Below are 17,103 nucleotides of genomic sequence, written 5' to 3'. Positions count from 1 at the left end.
AGTTCAGCATAAATGGAATAGTTATCGCTTTCTCCAGAATACTTGCTGGTCTCCAGGAAACAAGGTCTCTGGGAATCGAGATGTAGTACCCACTGCCACGCCCCTCTGTCCATCGGTGTTCATATAGGCTTCCAGCCTTTATTACACACTGTTACAGGTCCTGAATCCTTCCTTTTGTAGGGGTGAAGAGTGAATTCCTCACTTCAGAATTGCAAAGGCAGACACTGTTGTGTCTCTTTGTGATGTTCAAGGGATCTAGTCCTTGGGTACCATTTTGAATGAAAATTTGTCCTACTTAACCTTTATTCTTATTCTCAATTGATACCAATACTGTTTTCACTTTTGAAAACATGATAAAAATACATGAGAAAAATTAGTGGAAGTTTAAAATAAGAAACATGAAAATTCTGAGAAAAATATAGTGCTGTATAAATATACTATGGGGATTGATGTTAGGGTGTGGAAAAGGGTTTAGCTATTAAGAACACTTTCTCTTGCAGAAGACTGGGATTCTGCCTCCAGCACCTACGATTACGCTTTTAATCACCTATAACTCCAGCTTATGGCATTCAACATTCTCTTCTGGCCTCTATCGTCTTCCACAAAGATGCATGTGCTCAAATACAGTCATGTACATACACACGTGAATGCAAAAAACAAACCTCAAAAACGCAATTTTGTCCTCATAGACTTAAAAAACATCTTTTTTTAAATGTTCATTTTATTTGCCCATGGTTGATTAAAATGTATTCTATTTTTGTTGTGTAACTCTATTTGAGATCTATATAGTCTAGGTGAGGATTCTGCAAAAAAAAATTAATGTAAGAACACAGGTAAGAATTTCTAGAAATGCCCTAGATTCATTATACATTGAATTTTGAACACAGTTTTAGTTCCTGCATTTGCAGAAACGCATAAAGGTCACCAATATTTTCACAACACTAGGCATTTAGATACAGAGTTGTGACTCAGACTTTAAAGGCTGTGTTCTAGTTCTGCTTGTCAGATGAAGAGAGGCAAGTGTTTTCTTCTGTTCTGAAGACCTTCATTTCACTCCTACCTTGTTTCCTTGATTCTGCAGAAGCTTTTTTAATTCATCCACATCCACTTCTCAGTTTTCATAATATTTTGTTGCTACTGATAATTTTAAGATTTTTTTTAAACTTATGGCTGTATTTTGAAGGGCTATCAATAAATGAGCAGATACTAGGAGATGTAACTCAATTTTTAATGGAGTTTTACCCAGATATATGAGGCCTTCTTCAGAAAATCCAGTGAAAGTAGAGGCGGTGTTAAAGGAAATAAGCTAGAATCAGGAAGGCAAGTACTCTATTCTTTTTCACATGAAATTCAAATTTTAAAAATATGTGAACATATATTTATGTAATGTATATATGACATGGGATGGAAGCAAGACTACTTCTAGAGAGGAAGGTAGCCAAGGGGAGAAAGGAGTGTAATCGGGAAAGCACATTACCCACACTGTTAGTATACATATATGAAATTGTCACAATGAAACACATAATTCTGACAACTAGTTACATATTAAAATGAAATTATTAAATTAATTGTGGTCATGTCAACAATATTCTTAATATTATTACCTTTGCAGACCTAAGTCTACTGCAATCCTATTAAAATTTATTAGAGATTAAAAAGAGAAGTACATTCTTTGCTTTATAAATGAAATCATAAGCCATAAATAGATATTTTTCACAGAAGATCTAAGATTCTAAAAATTGATACATTTGCAACTAGTGTTTGGATTTATCAAATGTCTTATTACAAGGCCATTTTTTTCTATTTGGCCTATTTGTATTTTTCTTTATAAATTACATATCTGTTTCTTTTATTTTAAGCCTGACACCCTAATAGTAATAGTTTTAAAAATGAAATCACACTTGAAAACCAGTCATTTCTGCCAGTTCCATGCAAGGATAAAAACATCTCTTGTCTTTGCTAAGTACCATTGGCTACCTTCATTTCTAAAAATTATTTTCCTTACATTTCATGTCATTTATACATTATATAAATATATTTTCATGTATTTTTTAAAACTTGAATTTCTTATATGGAATGAATATAAGACATTTATTCTAGTATAATTTTTCCAGATGAATAAGGTAGTAAACTTAGAAATGAACCTTTTTGGGGGTTGTCACTATTAAAATTTGAAACATAGGATACGTACTCTGATTTTTGTTTCTTATTTGGTATGTTGCAATGGGGGGGTCTCATGAATCCCAGGCAGGATTCAATACACTATGTAGCTCATGATGAAATTAAATTTCTGCTCCTCCTGCCTCTACCCTTGGAGTGCTAGAATTACCTATGTGTATAATCACATCTAGTTTATCTGATGCTGGCTATTGAACCCAGTTCTTCATGAATGCTATGCTATAACAAGTGGTGTGCTTCTCAAGCTATTTTTAAAGGAAAATGAGTATATTGTAGAAAACTACATTGAAACATCTTGCTCTAAGAGTTTTATAAGTACTAAAAGTTAATATTTATAAATTAAAATATACCAGATACAGATATAGGTATAATCTTCTTAAGTAATTAAAATAATAAGGGTTTGAATACATTTCCCATTTGCTATAGTATGTACCAGAAAGTGACTTGGAATGCTCTATCAAACCAGAACTTTGGAGAGACCACAACTTTGGGTGCCTTCCACCTTGGAAAAAAGTCAGGATAATGTGGTAACAGGATGAAAAAGATTAGTGACTTGTGATATTTTTAGGATATATTTATTTTCTGTTGTTCTGTTTTTGGGCTCTAAGCTATAGAATATAATCTTCAAGTAGGGTTTTGAGCTAGTTCCTGAGGAAATCCACAAATGAAAACCAGGTCGAACATTTCTGAGTGGTTCCAGATCTGAGGAACATAAAAAGAGTTTCCTCAACATGACAAGGGAAATAAGATGTACATACTATCAGTTGTCCCAACGTGCATATGAAGCGCTGTTCATAGTACAGAAAAGAATTTATCCTTAGGACAATAAGCAACCTGGTTCAAATGAATCAAATTAGTAATCCGAGAGAGATGGCCAAAAAGGATGCAGTTCCTTTGGGTGTGCTCATTTGCATTTTCCTGAGATTCTTTGCTCTGTTTGTGATTTATGGGATCTTTACCGGAGCACAATAGTTGGCTGAGAAGATCACACTTAACTGCCACCACACACACAGGAGTACAGAAGTTTGGAGCAGGAACGCTCTCACAACAAACTGGCTCATTTGCTTCAGGCTCAATGCTTCAGGGGGGTTCATCCAGTAAAGCATCTCTCTCTCTCTCCCTGATTCCATAGGGAAGGGTTTGTTCTGTCCACCTGTTCTTCATTAGAGAGAAGCGTGCTCAGAGGCAACATTAGCCCACAGTGACATAACTTCAACCAGAGACGGGCGTGATTGGGCTGGTCCCCCCACCCTCCTCAGCTCTTGTATCACTGAGACTCTGGCAGCCAGTTCCACCCTGACAGAGTTCACAGCATATATTAGTGGATGCTTGTTCACAGTGCGTCTGTTTAAGGAATTAACAGAAACAGTGTCAAGAGAGTAAGGTAAGTGCACTTTTAAATATAGCCCAGGGGACCCTGATTCCTGAGGACAGTGTTTAATTTTAACAGGAACAGGGGGTAAAAGATCAGGAGGAATTTTGCCAATTTTCTATTTAATGGCAGTTTTGAACATTTATTTCCACATTTGACCTAATGTGCTTCCCATTATTTATGGATTAATTTCATCCTGTGTATCAGATTAATTGGCAAGGGAAATCTAACATGTTCCAAGGTTACAATGAAAAGGAAAGTTAAACTTGACAGTCAAAAATATACAGAAATTAAAATGCTATCTATACTAATAAGCTAAAGATTCTTATATTGTTGAAACCTAGCATTGGGGTAGAAAAAGGGCACTGCTACCAGAAGTTAACAGTTTTTGCAATAAAATATGTTGCTATAGCTTGCAATAAACATTTTGAGTTAGAAAATGTTAGCAGAAGGACTCAGATACTAGTGTGGATTGCTTTTTCATGTTTTGCTCATTTTAAAGGTTTGTGGTTCAAGATGTACACCTTAAGGAACATGTTTGTAAAAGTTTCTGGGAAACAATTTGCTTTTTTGCAGAAAAATATTTCTTTCATGGCCAGAGGTATTTGAAATGTAGGGGCCAAATGCATGACTTACCCTCACAGAGGAGGCATTGTATGTTCACAAGGTCGCTTTGAATTTAGACTGCTACCTTTTACTTTGCCAGAAATGTGGAAGAAATTTTTGTTACTATGCATACTCCATTTAAAACGTCAAAACACAAATGAACCAATAGATTCATTTGTGTGTTTATCATTAATATGCATAAACCTATGAGAAATTCTATTACTATCATTGTGTTTCTAGTACTAGGCTATGGGCATATCTTGTCTACTAAATTAAAACCTTCCATCAGAATCATTGACAAGAGATAATTATTAGCATTGTGATTGTATCTGGTGCTAGAATTTTAAGTGCATCTTTCACAAAATCATTTTTAATATTTCTTTTCCTTAAGTCTATTATGATTCTAAGCTAAAGCAAAGCATATACATTTAAAATTCATGGTCTCCCAACTTCGACTTGCTCCAAACTACCTGATGCAAATGCTTGTCTCATACTATCTACATAAAATGTCATGCAATGCAGGGTGTATACGAATGTGAATTCTCTTCATGTTGTGTCTCAGCAACACAGGCATTGCTACAATGCATTCTGTGATTCCCAACTCTCATGTTCCAGCTTTCTTTTATGTAAACGGGGAGCTATTCTCTGAAATTTGAATCATTATTGATCTTCATCTTAGAAACAAGTTCTGTGGAAATAACAACCAGGGAATATTTTGAATTTGTGCTCTCAGCTTAATACCTTACTCACAGTGCGTGATGCCAACATTGCTATTATTTTATTCTTGGTTTTGTCTCTTTCATTCTCTGCTTTCGCCTGATTCCACTTTGTGAGAGCACTAATATTTGCATTAGCAAACCATGTCGCCTTACAGTTGGCACAAAGAAGATTAATATATTATTTAAAAGGGAGAAGGGCTTAACTTTTAAATTTGGACACAAGGTTATTTCCCATTAATTGGTATCCTTTTCAGTTTGGATTTAAAAAGCCAACACTGTCTACAATTCCCTGTTGGGGAAACATTTGTTCATCTAAAATTGACTAAATACTAGCTTCAGATCCAGTTTTCAGTGGATCTCAACCCATGGAATGTTAAGCTTCAAATAATGTAAATATTCATCTAAGAATTCAACCCCTTTCCTCAGAATGCACAACAGTTGCAAGGCCCCGTGAAAGGAATGTGCTTACTGCCTCTTCTTCCTCAGAGCAGTTTGTCTTAGGGAAAACCAGATTGTCCCTGTTCCCAGTTAGAATCTTTCTGAGACATTTTAATGATGCTGATGGCAGAGTATACAGAGAAATTTCCACTTGTCTTCTAGGTTTCATTTCTTCTGGCTTAGGGAATGTTCTTAAACAGGGTTTCTAACGTGTGAGACAGTGCCACCAGGAAATGTCCTGATGGATATTTCAGTTCAGGAAATATCAGAAGACAAGGACTAACACATTTGACAGCCATACCCACAAGGGGGCGCATGCGTACACACCTGGAACAAGTTTCCACCCCAAGGAGTGAACAAAAACACACACCCTTCTCCTTTGCTTAAACAGAAAGTTTGCAATGGCAGTGAAGACACTATTTTTGGAGGCACTGAAAATGAAATGATATAATGCAGTTTATTACTGATTTTAACAACTGAACTGTTAATGACAACTGATTTTTTTTCCTTGAAATTATGTTGTAACATTCCTTTCCACTTTATTTAGGACACAGAGGACTTGCTGAAAATGAATGTATGTGCGTTCTCTCTTGTCTTGGCATTAGTTGGTAGTGTCAGTGGCCATTACTATGATTATGATGCCCCACTCTTCATGTATGGGGAACTATCACCTAACTGTGCACCAGAATGTAACTGTCCCCACAGCTACCCAACTGCCATGTACTGCGATGATCTCAAGTTGAAAAGTGTGCCCATGGTGCCTCCTGGCATCAAGTACCTTTACCTGAGAAATAACCAGATCGACCATATTGATGAAAAGGCCTTTGAAAATGTAACCGATCTGCAGTGGCTCATTCTTGACCACAACTATCTAGAAAACTCCAAGATAAAAGGAAAGGTTTTCTCTAAGCTGAAACAACTGAAGAAACTACATATCAACCACAACAACCTGACAGAGTCTGTCGGTCCACTTCCAAAGTCCCTGCAAGACCTGCAGCTAGCAAATAATAAAATCAGCAAGCTCAGCTCCTTTGACGGGCTGGTAAACTTGACCTTCATTTACCTTCAACACAACCAACTCAAAGAGGATGCTGTCTCGGCTGCTCTGAAAGGTCTTAAGTCACTAGAGTACCTTGACTTGAGCTTCAATCAGATGAGCAAGCTGCCTTCTGGTCTTCCAACATCTCTTCTAACTCTCTACCTAGACAATAATAAGATTAGCAACATTCCCGATGAGTATTTCAAGCGCTTCACTGGGTTGCAATACTTGCGTTTATCTCACAATGAGTTGGCTGATAGTGGCATCCCTGGAAACTCATTTAACATATCATCCCTGCTCGAGCTGGATCTCTCCTATAATAAGCTTAAGAGTATACCAACAGTTAATGAAAACCTTGAAAACTATTACCTGGAGGTCAATGAACTCGAAAGTAAGTATCAAGCCGCCCCTGTGTTTGATATACTTAAAGTGTACATTAAATTTAACTTACATACGTAAACTTTGTATCAAAAACTTCCAGTGCTAAAATAATAGACTTCACAATGTGGTAAGAATGGATTAAAGGACTACAAAATCTAAGCATGGAACTCTGGCTCAGCCATATGTTGAAATGATCCCAGCTTTTCCTTACCCATTAAGGTCATAGATTTTTTTCATTCAATTTCTTAGTATCATTTGAGAATAATTGACAATAATATTATATCTCTTAACATTTTTCAGTTATTGCTTACCTTGCTCTTGCATAGAATTACGTGCTGCCTTTACTAAGTGGCATGATCCATTATAGGAAAAGAAAAAAATAACTTTCAGAAGGCTTGCAGTAAGCACAGGCTCTCAAGCATCTTCCCACTTGCCTAACTCAGAGCACACATATTGTTCCCATCTTTCCTAACATCTTGAGGTTCAGTGTGCTGCCCTATTAACATGTCCAGCACCACCACTCCTTTCTGACAAAGTATATGTGATCTTCAAAACATTCCCATGAATATCATAAGGAAGAAGAGGGAAGGAAAGATATTGGCAAAGGTTTCAAATATCTATTTATTTATAAGATATCCTTAGAGAGCCTTTAGCTTTTGTACAGTCCTTCTCCCACAGTCACACACAATTTTCTTTAGGTGATGCTGTGTTTTATTTTTTATTTATTTTCATGATGGAGCTTGACTTGATCTGCTCTTTGAGGGCTTCCATCCACCTTGGCTTACTTCAATTCAGAAGATATGAAGTCAGGCAGAAAATTAAATTATTCAATCCCAACCTAACCATTTAATAGATTTGGGGACAGAAATGTTTTAGTTCACCACAGTATAAAACATTCAGATGGAAAACACATATGAAGCAATCACTGTCTATTCAAACTGAACTTGTTTATCTAATGAACAGTTTACTTCCCTTGCCAAGATAAAATCATTGCTATCAGAAAAAAAATTAAGTGGGACAGTGTGACTACATTGCAAATTTCTTTAACTTTAATATAGTTCCTGGATTAAACATTTTCATGAAGGAAAATATGATTTCTGATATAAACACCATTCCTTGTATTTTACTTTTAAATGGGTTTTTAAATCCATTAAAGCAAGATTTAGAACTGTTTGACTGTTACAAGAAACACAGTTCAGACTATCATGATTAATCTGATATAATTGTTTATACTTTGAAGTTTGATGTCTGACAGTTCTCATTCTTCAATGTTTCTAAGTAATGACTGCATTTATTATTTGCAATTATCTCAGTCTAAATCAGTTTCTTAACACTTAACATTACATTTACTAATGAACATTAAGGACATGTAAAGGCACAACCTTTGGTACCTATGAAAAATTGGTTCTCAAACTCTCTTGGATCCCTAACTCTCCAGATGTTCAAGTACTTTATATAAATTCTATAATAGTTTCATATAGCCCTATGGATATCATCTTCCGTACATGGAATTTTCTACAGACAAATTATGATGTTCAGTAAAATTGAGAGGCTATGTACAAAGTCATGTGCTATAATGCTCAGGGACAAGAACAATAAAAATGTTCACAGTATGCCCATATGCAAATTTTAAAAGTGTTTTGACACATAGTTAATCACATCTACAAATAACACACCAGCTACCCCTGAAAATTACAGAGCTTCAATATACAACTCCAAACAGTCATCCCTATTCCAGTCTTATGACTAAGAATGAATTTAAGTCAATCTTATGCTTTAATGAAGTTTATTAAGAAGATGAAAAGTGTTAAAAAGATATCAGCAGTAATGGAGAGCATTTTGTGTGTTGATATACTGTAATGTGCTTTGGACAATTGAATCTTTTTAATTTTAACTCTCTGACAGCAAACCACGATATCAGACAGAGGGGGCAGTTGAAAGCTCCAAATTTCCAAGCCAAGTAGCAGAGATAGCTTGCAAGCAAAATCTTAAAACTCTCTTTCTTTATATCTTTCCTTCTCAGAGATGAGTATTATAGAAAGACCAAGGACTTACACTGAAAACTTTATTCAAACAAGCATCATTAGGCACCAGAGAACAATGTGCTTGAGTTTTATTAATACTGCTTGCTAGACTTTGAGAAGAAAATAGCAACCCAAGAACCAGACAAGTGTAAGTTCACACTGACCTAGGTGAACATAGATAGTTCTGGTAATAATCTTGGTTTCTATGTAAAGAGTAGATGAGTTCTTGCATGTGGCAGCTTCTCAACCATCAAGTAACACTGGCTGGACAGTGTTTGATTTAGTTTATGCCCTGGATTTTGATTCTCTGCCATAATGTGTGAGTGATGGAAAATTCTTTCATGATCATTTAACCAAGTCTATCATTTTCAGCTGGAATAAAACAAGGATGAGATTTTCATTGATGAGGTCATTCAAAAAATTCATATTTTTATCAGGTTAGACTAAACATTTCATGTTAGTTGAGTGCTGTTCTAAACCTTATCAAAATAAAATAAATTCTATTTTTTGAGAAATTTAATTTTTTTCACCTTAGTAGTGCTTAGTAAATACTTCTGTGCCACTTTAGTAGCCTGAACTGTAAGCTCTGTGGTTTTCCTTTTAAAAATACATTGCAAAGAAGACTTTCTACATACAGTAGATTATCTGCTAATGACTCATTGATGGGGTATTTTTCAAAATGGTAATTTCAAGATAGCACAACAAAAGATGATTCAGCTTTCTATTTTTCCATTTGCAGAGTTTGATGTCAAGAGCTTCTGCAAGATCCTGGGACCACTATCTTACTCCAAGATCAAGCATTTGCGCTTGGATGGCAACCCTCTCACTCAGAGCAGTCTACCCCCTGACATGTACGAGTGTCTGCGTGTAGCAAATGAAATCACTGTTAATTAACATCCTCTCGTTCTAATATGTTGGAGTATGTTCTGGAGCAGTACTTCATGGTTGGGTATTTGGGGGATGTGTTAAAGTTTTCATAATATCCTTTATGTTGTTGTTTCTGGTATTACTTCATGGATTTTAATTAATGAAAGAAATGTTTTGTGAACATTTAACACTTTTTAAATAAAAGATGAAAAGCAGGCCTATTTCATCATGAGAACAGACACACAAAACCCATTAAACTTAAGTCTTTATTTGTAAATTTAAAGTTTTCTATTGCTCTATGTTCAGATGATATGAAGCCTTTTTACTGAACGTATGGAGATCAGTCAAGTTTTTATGGCCCCCACATTTTGCATTAGTAACTTCAAAAACATGAAACAAGCATACATGAATGTTTTTCATCCTAATCCAAACTATCTTGATATGTCAAGTTTGATTTCCAGAAATTTAGATTCTGTATTTTGAAACCGGTGATTTGCATTATACCAAAGAAAATTAATGAAGCCACATCTACTTAAAGAACTGTAGTTAGCAGTAAGATTTGCAGTTAGTTAATGAAACTTTTCTTGAGTCATTTTTCCTGTCACATGTATGTTTCTTTTTGATTGTTTGCATGTTATGATTAGCAAGATGAAAGCAAAATAAAACAATACAAATGGCATCATGGTGTTAATTATTGTGAAAATAAAATATAAGACACATAAAGGAGTGCAGTCACATTCCAAAATGGCCCAAACTTGTCATATCTTACTTGTATGATCATAGAGCTTCTGACAGTTTTTCTGGTGCTAGCAACCACCTACAATGTAATAGATTACTAAACCCTTTCATAAGTACAGTTACATCTCAAACCTTCCTGGATATTGTTGGTACACTATTCTTGGTTACTTTTCTCAATTCTATATAGTGAGACCTCATTCCAGAAAGAACTAAAGAAAAATCTCAGCTGTCACTGATGAATTTTTAAATGAAAATGATGAGGTATTCTAAGACACAAATGATAAGACAATTTGAAAAAAATTTTAAAATAGAATTAATTATGTCCTTAATCTATTGTATTTGAATTATAGGTATTGGTTTTATGTTTTAGTAATAACAGTAATAATTTCATTGCTCCATATTATAGGATTCCACAATTTTTCATGACAGAAAATAGTAGAAAATGTCACTAAGGAAAATCACCTTTTACATTCAGAAAACAATGAAGATTTGGTGTTGTTTTCTCTGATAAGTTTAGAAGATAATTAGAATTCATTTTTATACTTAGGTGTTCTTACTCTTAGAGAACTCTGCTCAATATATCCTGACCATAATCGTGCTCATAACTTCATGTCCTCCCAGAAACAACCAACACTCTGTCTCTCTGTCTCTCTGTCTCTCTGTCTCTCCTCTCTCTCTCTCTCTCTCTCTCTTTCTCTCTCTCTCTCTCTCTCTCTCACACACACACACACACACACACACACATACACACACTCACATACACACACACAAACACAAACACACACTCACATCATTTGTAATTTGATTTTTTTAAATTGTAATTAGATTTTTATAGAGTATATTCTGATCACACTCCCTCCCGGAATAGGCTCTCAGAATCTTTATGACTCCTCATACATTCATGCCTACTTTCTCTCTGTCTTTAGAAAACAATAAGATAACTTTAAAAGTAACAACAAATTGAACAAAACAAAGAGCATATCTATATAGTGAAAAGAAATAAAAGCATAAGAATCACACACACAAGCAGACATACATACACAGGAATCCTATCAAAACACAGAATCAGAAACAATAATATATAAGCAAGAGACTAGTAAGGTTAAAAAAAACCTAGACAAAACATTCTGGCACAAAACAAACAGAATCAAAACAAAACAATAAAAACCCACAACAATAGCAAAGTCATCCAAAAATACTGTTAAGGTTGTTTTGTGGTAGCCATTTACTGCTGGGTATTGAGCCTGCCCTTGTGTGTGGTTTGTAGAACCAATGGAACCCCGTTGGGGGAAAACCTATTATTTTTCCATTGTGAATGGTCACCAATTGAAGATATGTGTTTCTTGGTTAGGGATGAGAGCTAATATCCTCATCCTCATCTCTGTAAAACGTGTTTCTTAGACAGTATAGGTAGTCAAAACTACACTCATCTAGTACCCATTGTTTTTGAACCCAAAACTAAAGGAATGACATCTTTAAAGTATGATGACTCCATGGAACTAATTTAAATAACTTACTTAATGTTTTAGTGCCCTGTAACTTACATCCTGTCTAATGAGTACCCCACTAAGACTGGAATGGGAGGAATATGACATCAACATGTCTTTTTTTCTGTGGAGCCAAGTTTCTTTAAGATTGGAATTAGTCCACTCCTTGCTTGGTACCAATTTAAAATGTACTCTTCTTCAAAAAAATTCTATTTTGTAGAAGAACCAAAATTTAAATTTGTTGCTCTTTCCATAAAATTTAGTACCAGCTCTTGGAAAGCCAGTGCTAGATAGATAGCGATGTGTGTGCATTAGTTCTCCATTAAAATGTGGCCTTGGATGAGCTTTTCACATTATGAAGAGTATAGTTTCTACCTCAGCTAGAAGTGTGTATGCATCTTCAAAAGCCTCACATTGACTTCCATCCAAAATATAGTGTTATTCTTGAGTCAGAAATAACAGTTGGTAAGGTCAATCAGCAATCCACTGTGGAGTCGGCTTGAATGAACAAAGGCAAAGTTAAAGTACAGGAAATCTTTGTAGAGGCATCTGAAAAAGTTAACAAATCAAGGCCTGAATGTAATTTTCTCTATACAGAGCTGGACAGAGACTCAATTTTGTGGGCCAATTTTAGGTAGGTCGTCAGGATGAAAAAGCCAGACCAGACACATGTTCATTTCTTGTTGCCCCAGGTAGAATACTGTTTTTCAAAATGTCTAATGTCCACCAGCAAAGAAGCCCCAGAGACAGAAACTCAGCAAAGTGCATAGCATAGGATTCAGCATCTTAAAACACGTTTTTATAATTTAGATTTCTCGCCATAGTGACTTAGTGTGGTTCTGTGGTTAAGCTAGTGAAGTCTCAAACCATAAAAGATAGACCCCCCTACCCAGAGAAACATGACAGGAAGAACCCTGGTGTTCACAGCATACACAAATGAGAGTAAAAACCATTTGAGTATTCACACACAGAAAACTTAATTTTGGCGTTAGAAACTGTCATCGAATGAAGATGGTCAGTTACTTTAAAGCAACTTCTCCCCTTCGGAGCTACTAAGTTTGGATTCCAGCAATCAAGATGCTTTCAAGTTCAATTTGGTCGAGTTTCAAGATGATACCAAGGGAAATTTAGCAAAAGAGGAATGAATCAAAAGAGTGTCTTAGCTGACTCCAACAATGTTTTATTTAATTTTTTCTGGAATAAATTTCCCCACGAATAGAGCAATTCTCTGACGCATACAGATTTTTCTGCCCTTAGGTTGGATTTACATAAACTCTTAACTGTGGTCCTCTAATTAAATGGAAAGCAGAAAAATGAGAAAATTCCTCCTTTGTTCTCAAGATGGCCGTTTGAAAATTGGGCCTTTATAGGACAAAAGACTATAATGTTCTCTGGTCTTGAGGTTTCTGAAGATCCCTAATGCTCTATTAAGTATAAGAAAATACATGAGTAACAAACCACCAAATGAGCCAAAGGGAAGCCGATTTCTTAGTTAAAAGTTTGTTTGCTGGTAATAACTAGGTTTTCTGATATCCTGGAGGGTTTAAATGATTGGGTTTACAAAGAACTCAGTTTCTTTGCTTATGGTCTTGAAAGTTTGGAATTTCGTATTTCAAGAGCTATGATTTTTGTCATAATGATGGCCTTAAATTTTTTCCCTTGGTTGAATGTAACCACCATACATGCTTAACACAGTAAGAAAAAAATAGGTTTATTTTTAAATGGAACAAAAATCAACTTTAATACAACAACGTAAAAAGGGCAAAAATGAGAATGAAGCTTAGATGAGTTGAAAATATATAATGTGAATGTATATATATATATATATATATATATATATATATATCCATTGAATTATATTAACTTATTAAGTTATATAATGAATATATTGTCTCAATAGGATATGAGGTGAATACTCCATGTGTCAAAATAAAATCTAAAGTTTAGGAAAGACCTATTGAGATAAGCATCTTACTTTCACTGTCTAAACTCAACATTGACTTCCTGTGTGTCAGAACATCTCTCAGGTTTTGTTTGCCTAAATACTGACAAATTTAAATAAATCTAATATTTACCTCTTGTGTCTTCAAACTATATTTTGATAGAACATCAGCTATACAGAATAGCAAATAAACACTCCATGATTTGACAAGTTCTGTGACTCCTTGTTTATATATAGTACAGTATAGAGTTTCTTCAGGCCATGGGGATAGTTAAGAGGGTAGTAGCGGCCTAGAGAGACAAGAGAGGAATAGAGAAGTAGAGAAGAGGCCAGCCATGAGCACGTGGAGGGAGAGGGAGAAATAACTCTAGAAACACGTCCCTTTCTCAGAATACTATTCTGAACCTAATTTAAAAAAATCTTATTTTATAACATGATTGTTGATTGTTACATTTTCTGATGTTTACAACCATGCAAACAATATTTTTTGCATGTGCGCAATGACAATTAGTGAAAACCAAGTTTACAAATTTGGAAGAGAGTGGAGAGGCCTTAATGGGAAAGTGTGGGAAGAAATAATATATTCTCAAAAATAAAAGAAAAAAAGAAAAAGAAATAGCCTTTATATTTTATTTTCAATAAATGTTTATAAGATACATCCTTCTCTTGAGGAGGAAATATAGATATGTTGGGTCAGATACCTAATAAATTTTATCCCTCATTGTGCCTCTTATCTTCAACCTGGAGGTTTTTATTTAACAAGCTTTTATGATGATAAAGTGCTTACAAGTATGTCTAAAACATCCTGTCTCCAACCCTGACAAAACAGATGAATCCTTAAGATGTGGCTACTGACTGGAGTTGGTGTAACTCAGCAATGATGGAGAAAAGCAAACTGTATAAGTAGATGCTGAACTGAGCCTCTTCTCAGAAGTACAATAAGTCACTCTCTTCAATCTCAAACAAATACTTGAAATTGTTTTAACTCTTGAAACCATTTATTTCTATTTGTTAAATATGTTTTCAGGTATAATTGTCAAAATTATTTATATTGGCAATCAATTATATGCACACACATGTGCCTAGAGAATATTTCATGGACTGATCAAGCTAATTAACACACCAATCACATTTCATTCTGAGATTATTTTTTTCTGTTTAGAAAGGATTTTAGATCTATTATATTAGCAATATACAAAGAATGTGTTTAGCAAGTGGTTTTCAACATTTGTTACACTATGATCCTTTCGTACAGTTCCTCATTGTTGTAGTGACACCAACCATAATATTCTGTTGCTTACTTTATAACTGCCATCTTATTACTGTTGTGAGCCATAGTCTAAATATCTTATGTGCAGAATATTGGATATGTGGCATCTACGTGGTCACGACTCCCAGGTTGAGAACGGCCTCTCTACACTATTATTAACTATGGTTGCCAGGTTGAGTGATAGATCTCATGTCTATTTATTCTATCATGAGAGGTTAGCCTTGTTTTATGTCTGATCTTGGAGACCATTATTTTGCTTTCTTTCCCTCTTAAAATCAGCTTTCCAGATTCTATAAATAAATGGCATTCCACCTTGAAGACTGCTTTCCAGGTCCTTATTACAAACTGCTGGACTTTTCTGTTTTTTATTTGCCTATCTAACATTTCACTGTGGATGATTCACCATTTTAAAAGTCTATGTGCCCATCAATGGACATCTTGATGCTATTATGAATATTGAAACAGTAAAAATAAAAATGACAATATCCGGGGAAGTACTTATTGCATTCCTTTAGATATTTCTGTGCGTTCTCAGAAATAGGATTTTTGGATCATATGTTAGCTCTGTTATTAATGATAAGGATTTTTTTGCAATATATTCAACAGTTAACCTGCTAATATTTATCTCTCCCATTCAATAAATAATAACTTAATGACTACTGACCAAAATTTATTTAAACTCCTTGTCTCTCTTTTAGGCCTGAAGGGTAAATTCAGTTAATCTGTCCTTAGTAACTTCAAAGGTTTCCAACTAGGCTTTTCCCTACCTTCCTAATTTCCATTCTGAGTTGAACATATCTCTCAAATACTTTCATCTGTAAATCCAACCCCTCCTGATGTTGAAGGATGTTATTTTTAGGAATAAGATCAAAAGTCTGAATTCTTAACTATTTTCAAAACATAATCTTAAAAAGTGTTTATTTAGGGGGCTAGAGCGGTGTCTCAGTGGTAAAGAACTCTGACTGTTCTTCCAGAGGTCCTGAGTTCAATTTCCAGCAACCACACAAGTGGCTCACAACCATTTTTATGAGGATCTGATGCCCTCTTCCTATTTAGTTTGAAATTAGTCCTAAGCAGGACCTTTGGTGAATTAGTTTTTAACATGAAACAAGAATTATAGAAAATTAAGGAAATAAACTGGATAATATCTAGAGAACCTTCCTGTCTGAGTTCCTTCATCAATAAACAAAGCTTTTGACTCAGAAACTGCCTTGTATTCCATTTTCCTCTTGCTGTCCTGTAAATTCCGGGTCTATTTCATTTTGGTCTTAAAGGTTCCTGTAAATAGATGGAAGAGAGTCTCTGAACATGTGAATTTCTAATTGCTCATTATGAACTGCTTGCTCTTTGAGTAGCTCTGACTCCTAGACAGATAGAGAGAGACACATCAACCCTTCCTATAAGGCCTGTGTATTCTGTGCCCAGGAGCATGGTCTCTCTTCTGTGGAGGTAGTTAAACTGGAATTATCCCAGATTTTATAGTCCTTACTCAGAGATGTCAACTCACTTGCCAAACTCTCCCATCTGTCTTCCCAGTTCTGTTGGTTGGCACTTCCCCAGAAACCATCTGTTATAAATGTTTCATTTTAACATTTTTATAAAAAATGATCTTGAATTCTGAGTAAAAACATCTTAATTGTAAGTTTACTTTTCAGATTTTACTGTTATGAGAAAACAATGACCTTTATTTGCCCAAGACAGCAACTGCAAGACCGATGATTTCAGGGCTATCAGGACATCGGGAGGGTTCATATGTCTGAGCCTTGAAAATGTCAATTTGTTGCCTCTTGTGTTGCCAAGAATTGTTTTAAGGAGGATTTTAAAAATGAAAACACTAGAAAAACAAATGGCATTTGCAAAACTTTCTGATTAGAGCTAAAAAAATGTATAGTGTATAAAATTTGAGTGAGGTAGGAAAATAGGTCAAGGCATAAGGTTCCTGAAGCAGAAATGTGAGTCCCTGAGTTTAGAACTCCTGTGCCCACTTAAACTTTAAGCACAGGAGCACATCAGTATCCTCAGTGCTGGAGGGGTGAAGGCAA

The 17,103-nt window shown here is 35.1% G+C and overlaps 1 protein-coding gene across 1 annotated transcript; it reads left to right on the top strand.

Annotated features, from left to right (window-relative positions):
- The first annotated feature begins 3,369 nt into the window (after positions 1 to 3,369).
- Positions 3,370 to 10,273, top strand: LUM (lumican). Its single transcript, XM_080936038.1, has 3 exons — positions 3,370 to 3,562; positions 5,861 to 6,743; positions 9,497 to 10,273. The coding sequence occupies exons 2-3, from the start codon at positions 5,882 to 5,884 to the stop codon at positions 9,649 to 9,651; spliced, it is 1,017 nt and encodes a 338-aa protein (XP_080792164.1). The 5' UTR covers positions 3,370 to 3,562; positions 5,861 to 5,881; the 3' UTR covers positions 9,652 to 10,273.
- The last annotated feature ends 6,830 nt before the right edge of the window (positions 10,274 to 17,103 follow it).

Source organism: Micromys minutus (assembly GCF_963924665.1).
Source record: "Micromys minutus genome assembly, chromosome: 22".
In the NCBI taxonomy this organism is placed as follows: domain Eukaryota; kingdom Metazoa; phylum Chordata; class Mammalia; order Rodentia; family Muridae; genus Micromys; species Micromys minutus.
The sequence above is the reverse complement of the archived record's forward strand: the minus strand, read 5'-3'. Positions and strand labels throughout refer to the sequence as shown.

Bases quoted from the DNA above. Each gene is read 5' to 3' on its own strand.
- LUM (XM_080936038.1), top strand. From the start codon at position 5,882: ATGAATGTATGTGCGTTCTCTCTTGTCTTGGCATTAGTTGGTAGTGTC. The intron at 6,744-9,496 runs GTAAGTATCAAG...TTCCATTTGCAG, and splicing joins GGAGGTCAATGAACTCGAAA to AGTTTGATGTCAAGAGCTTC.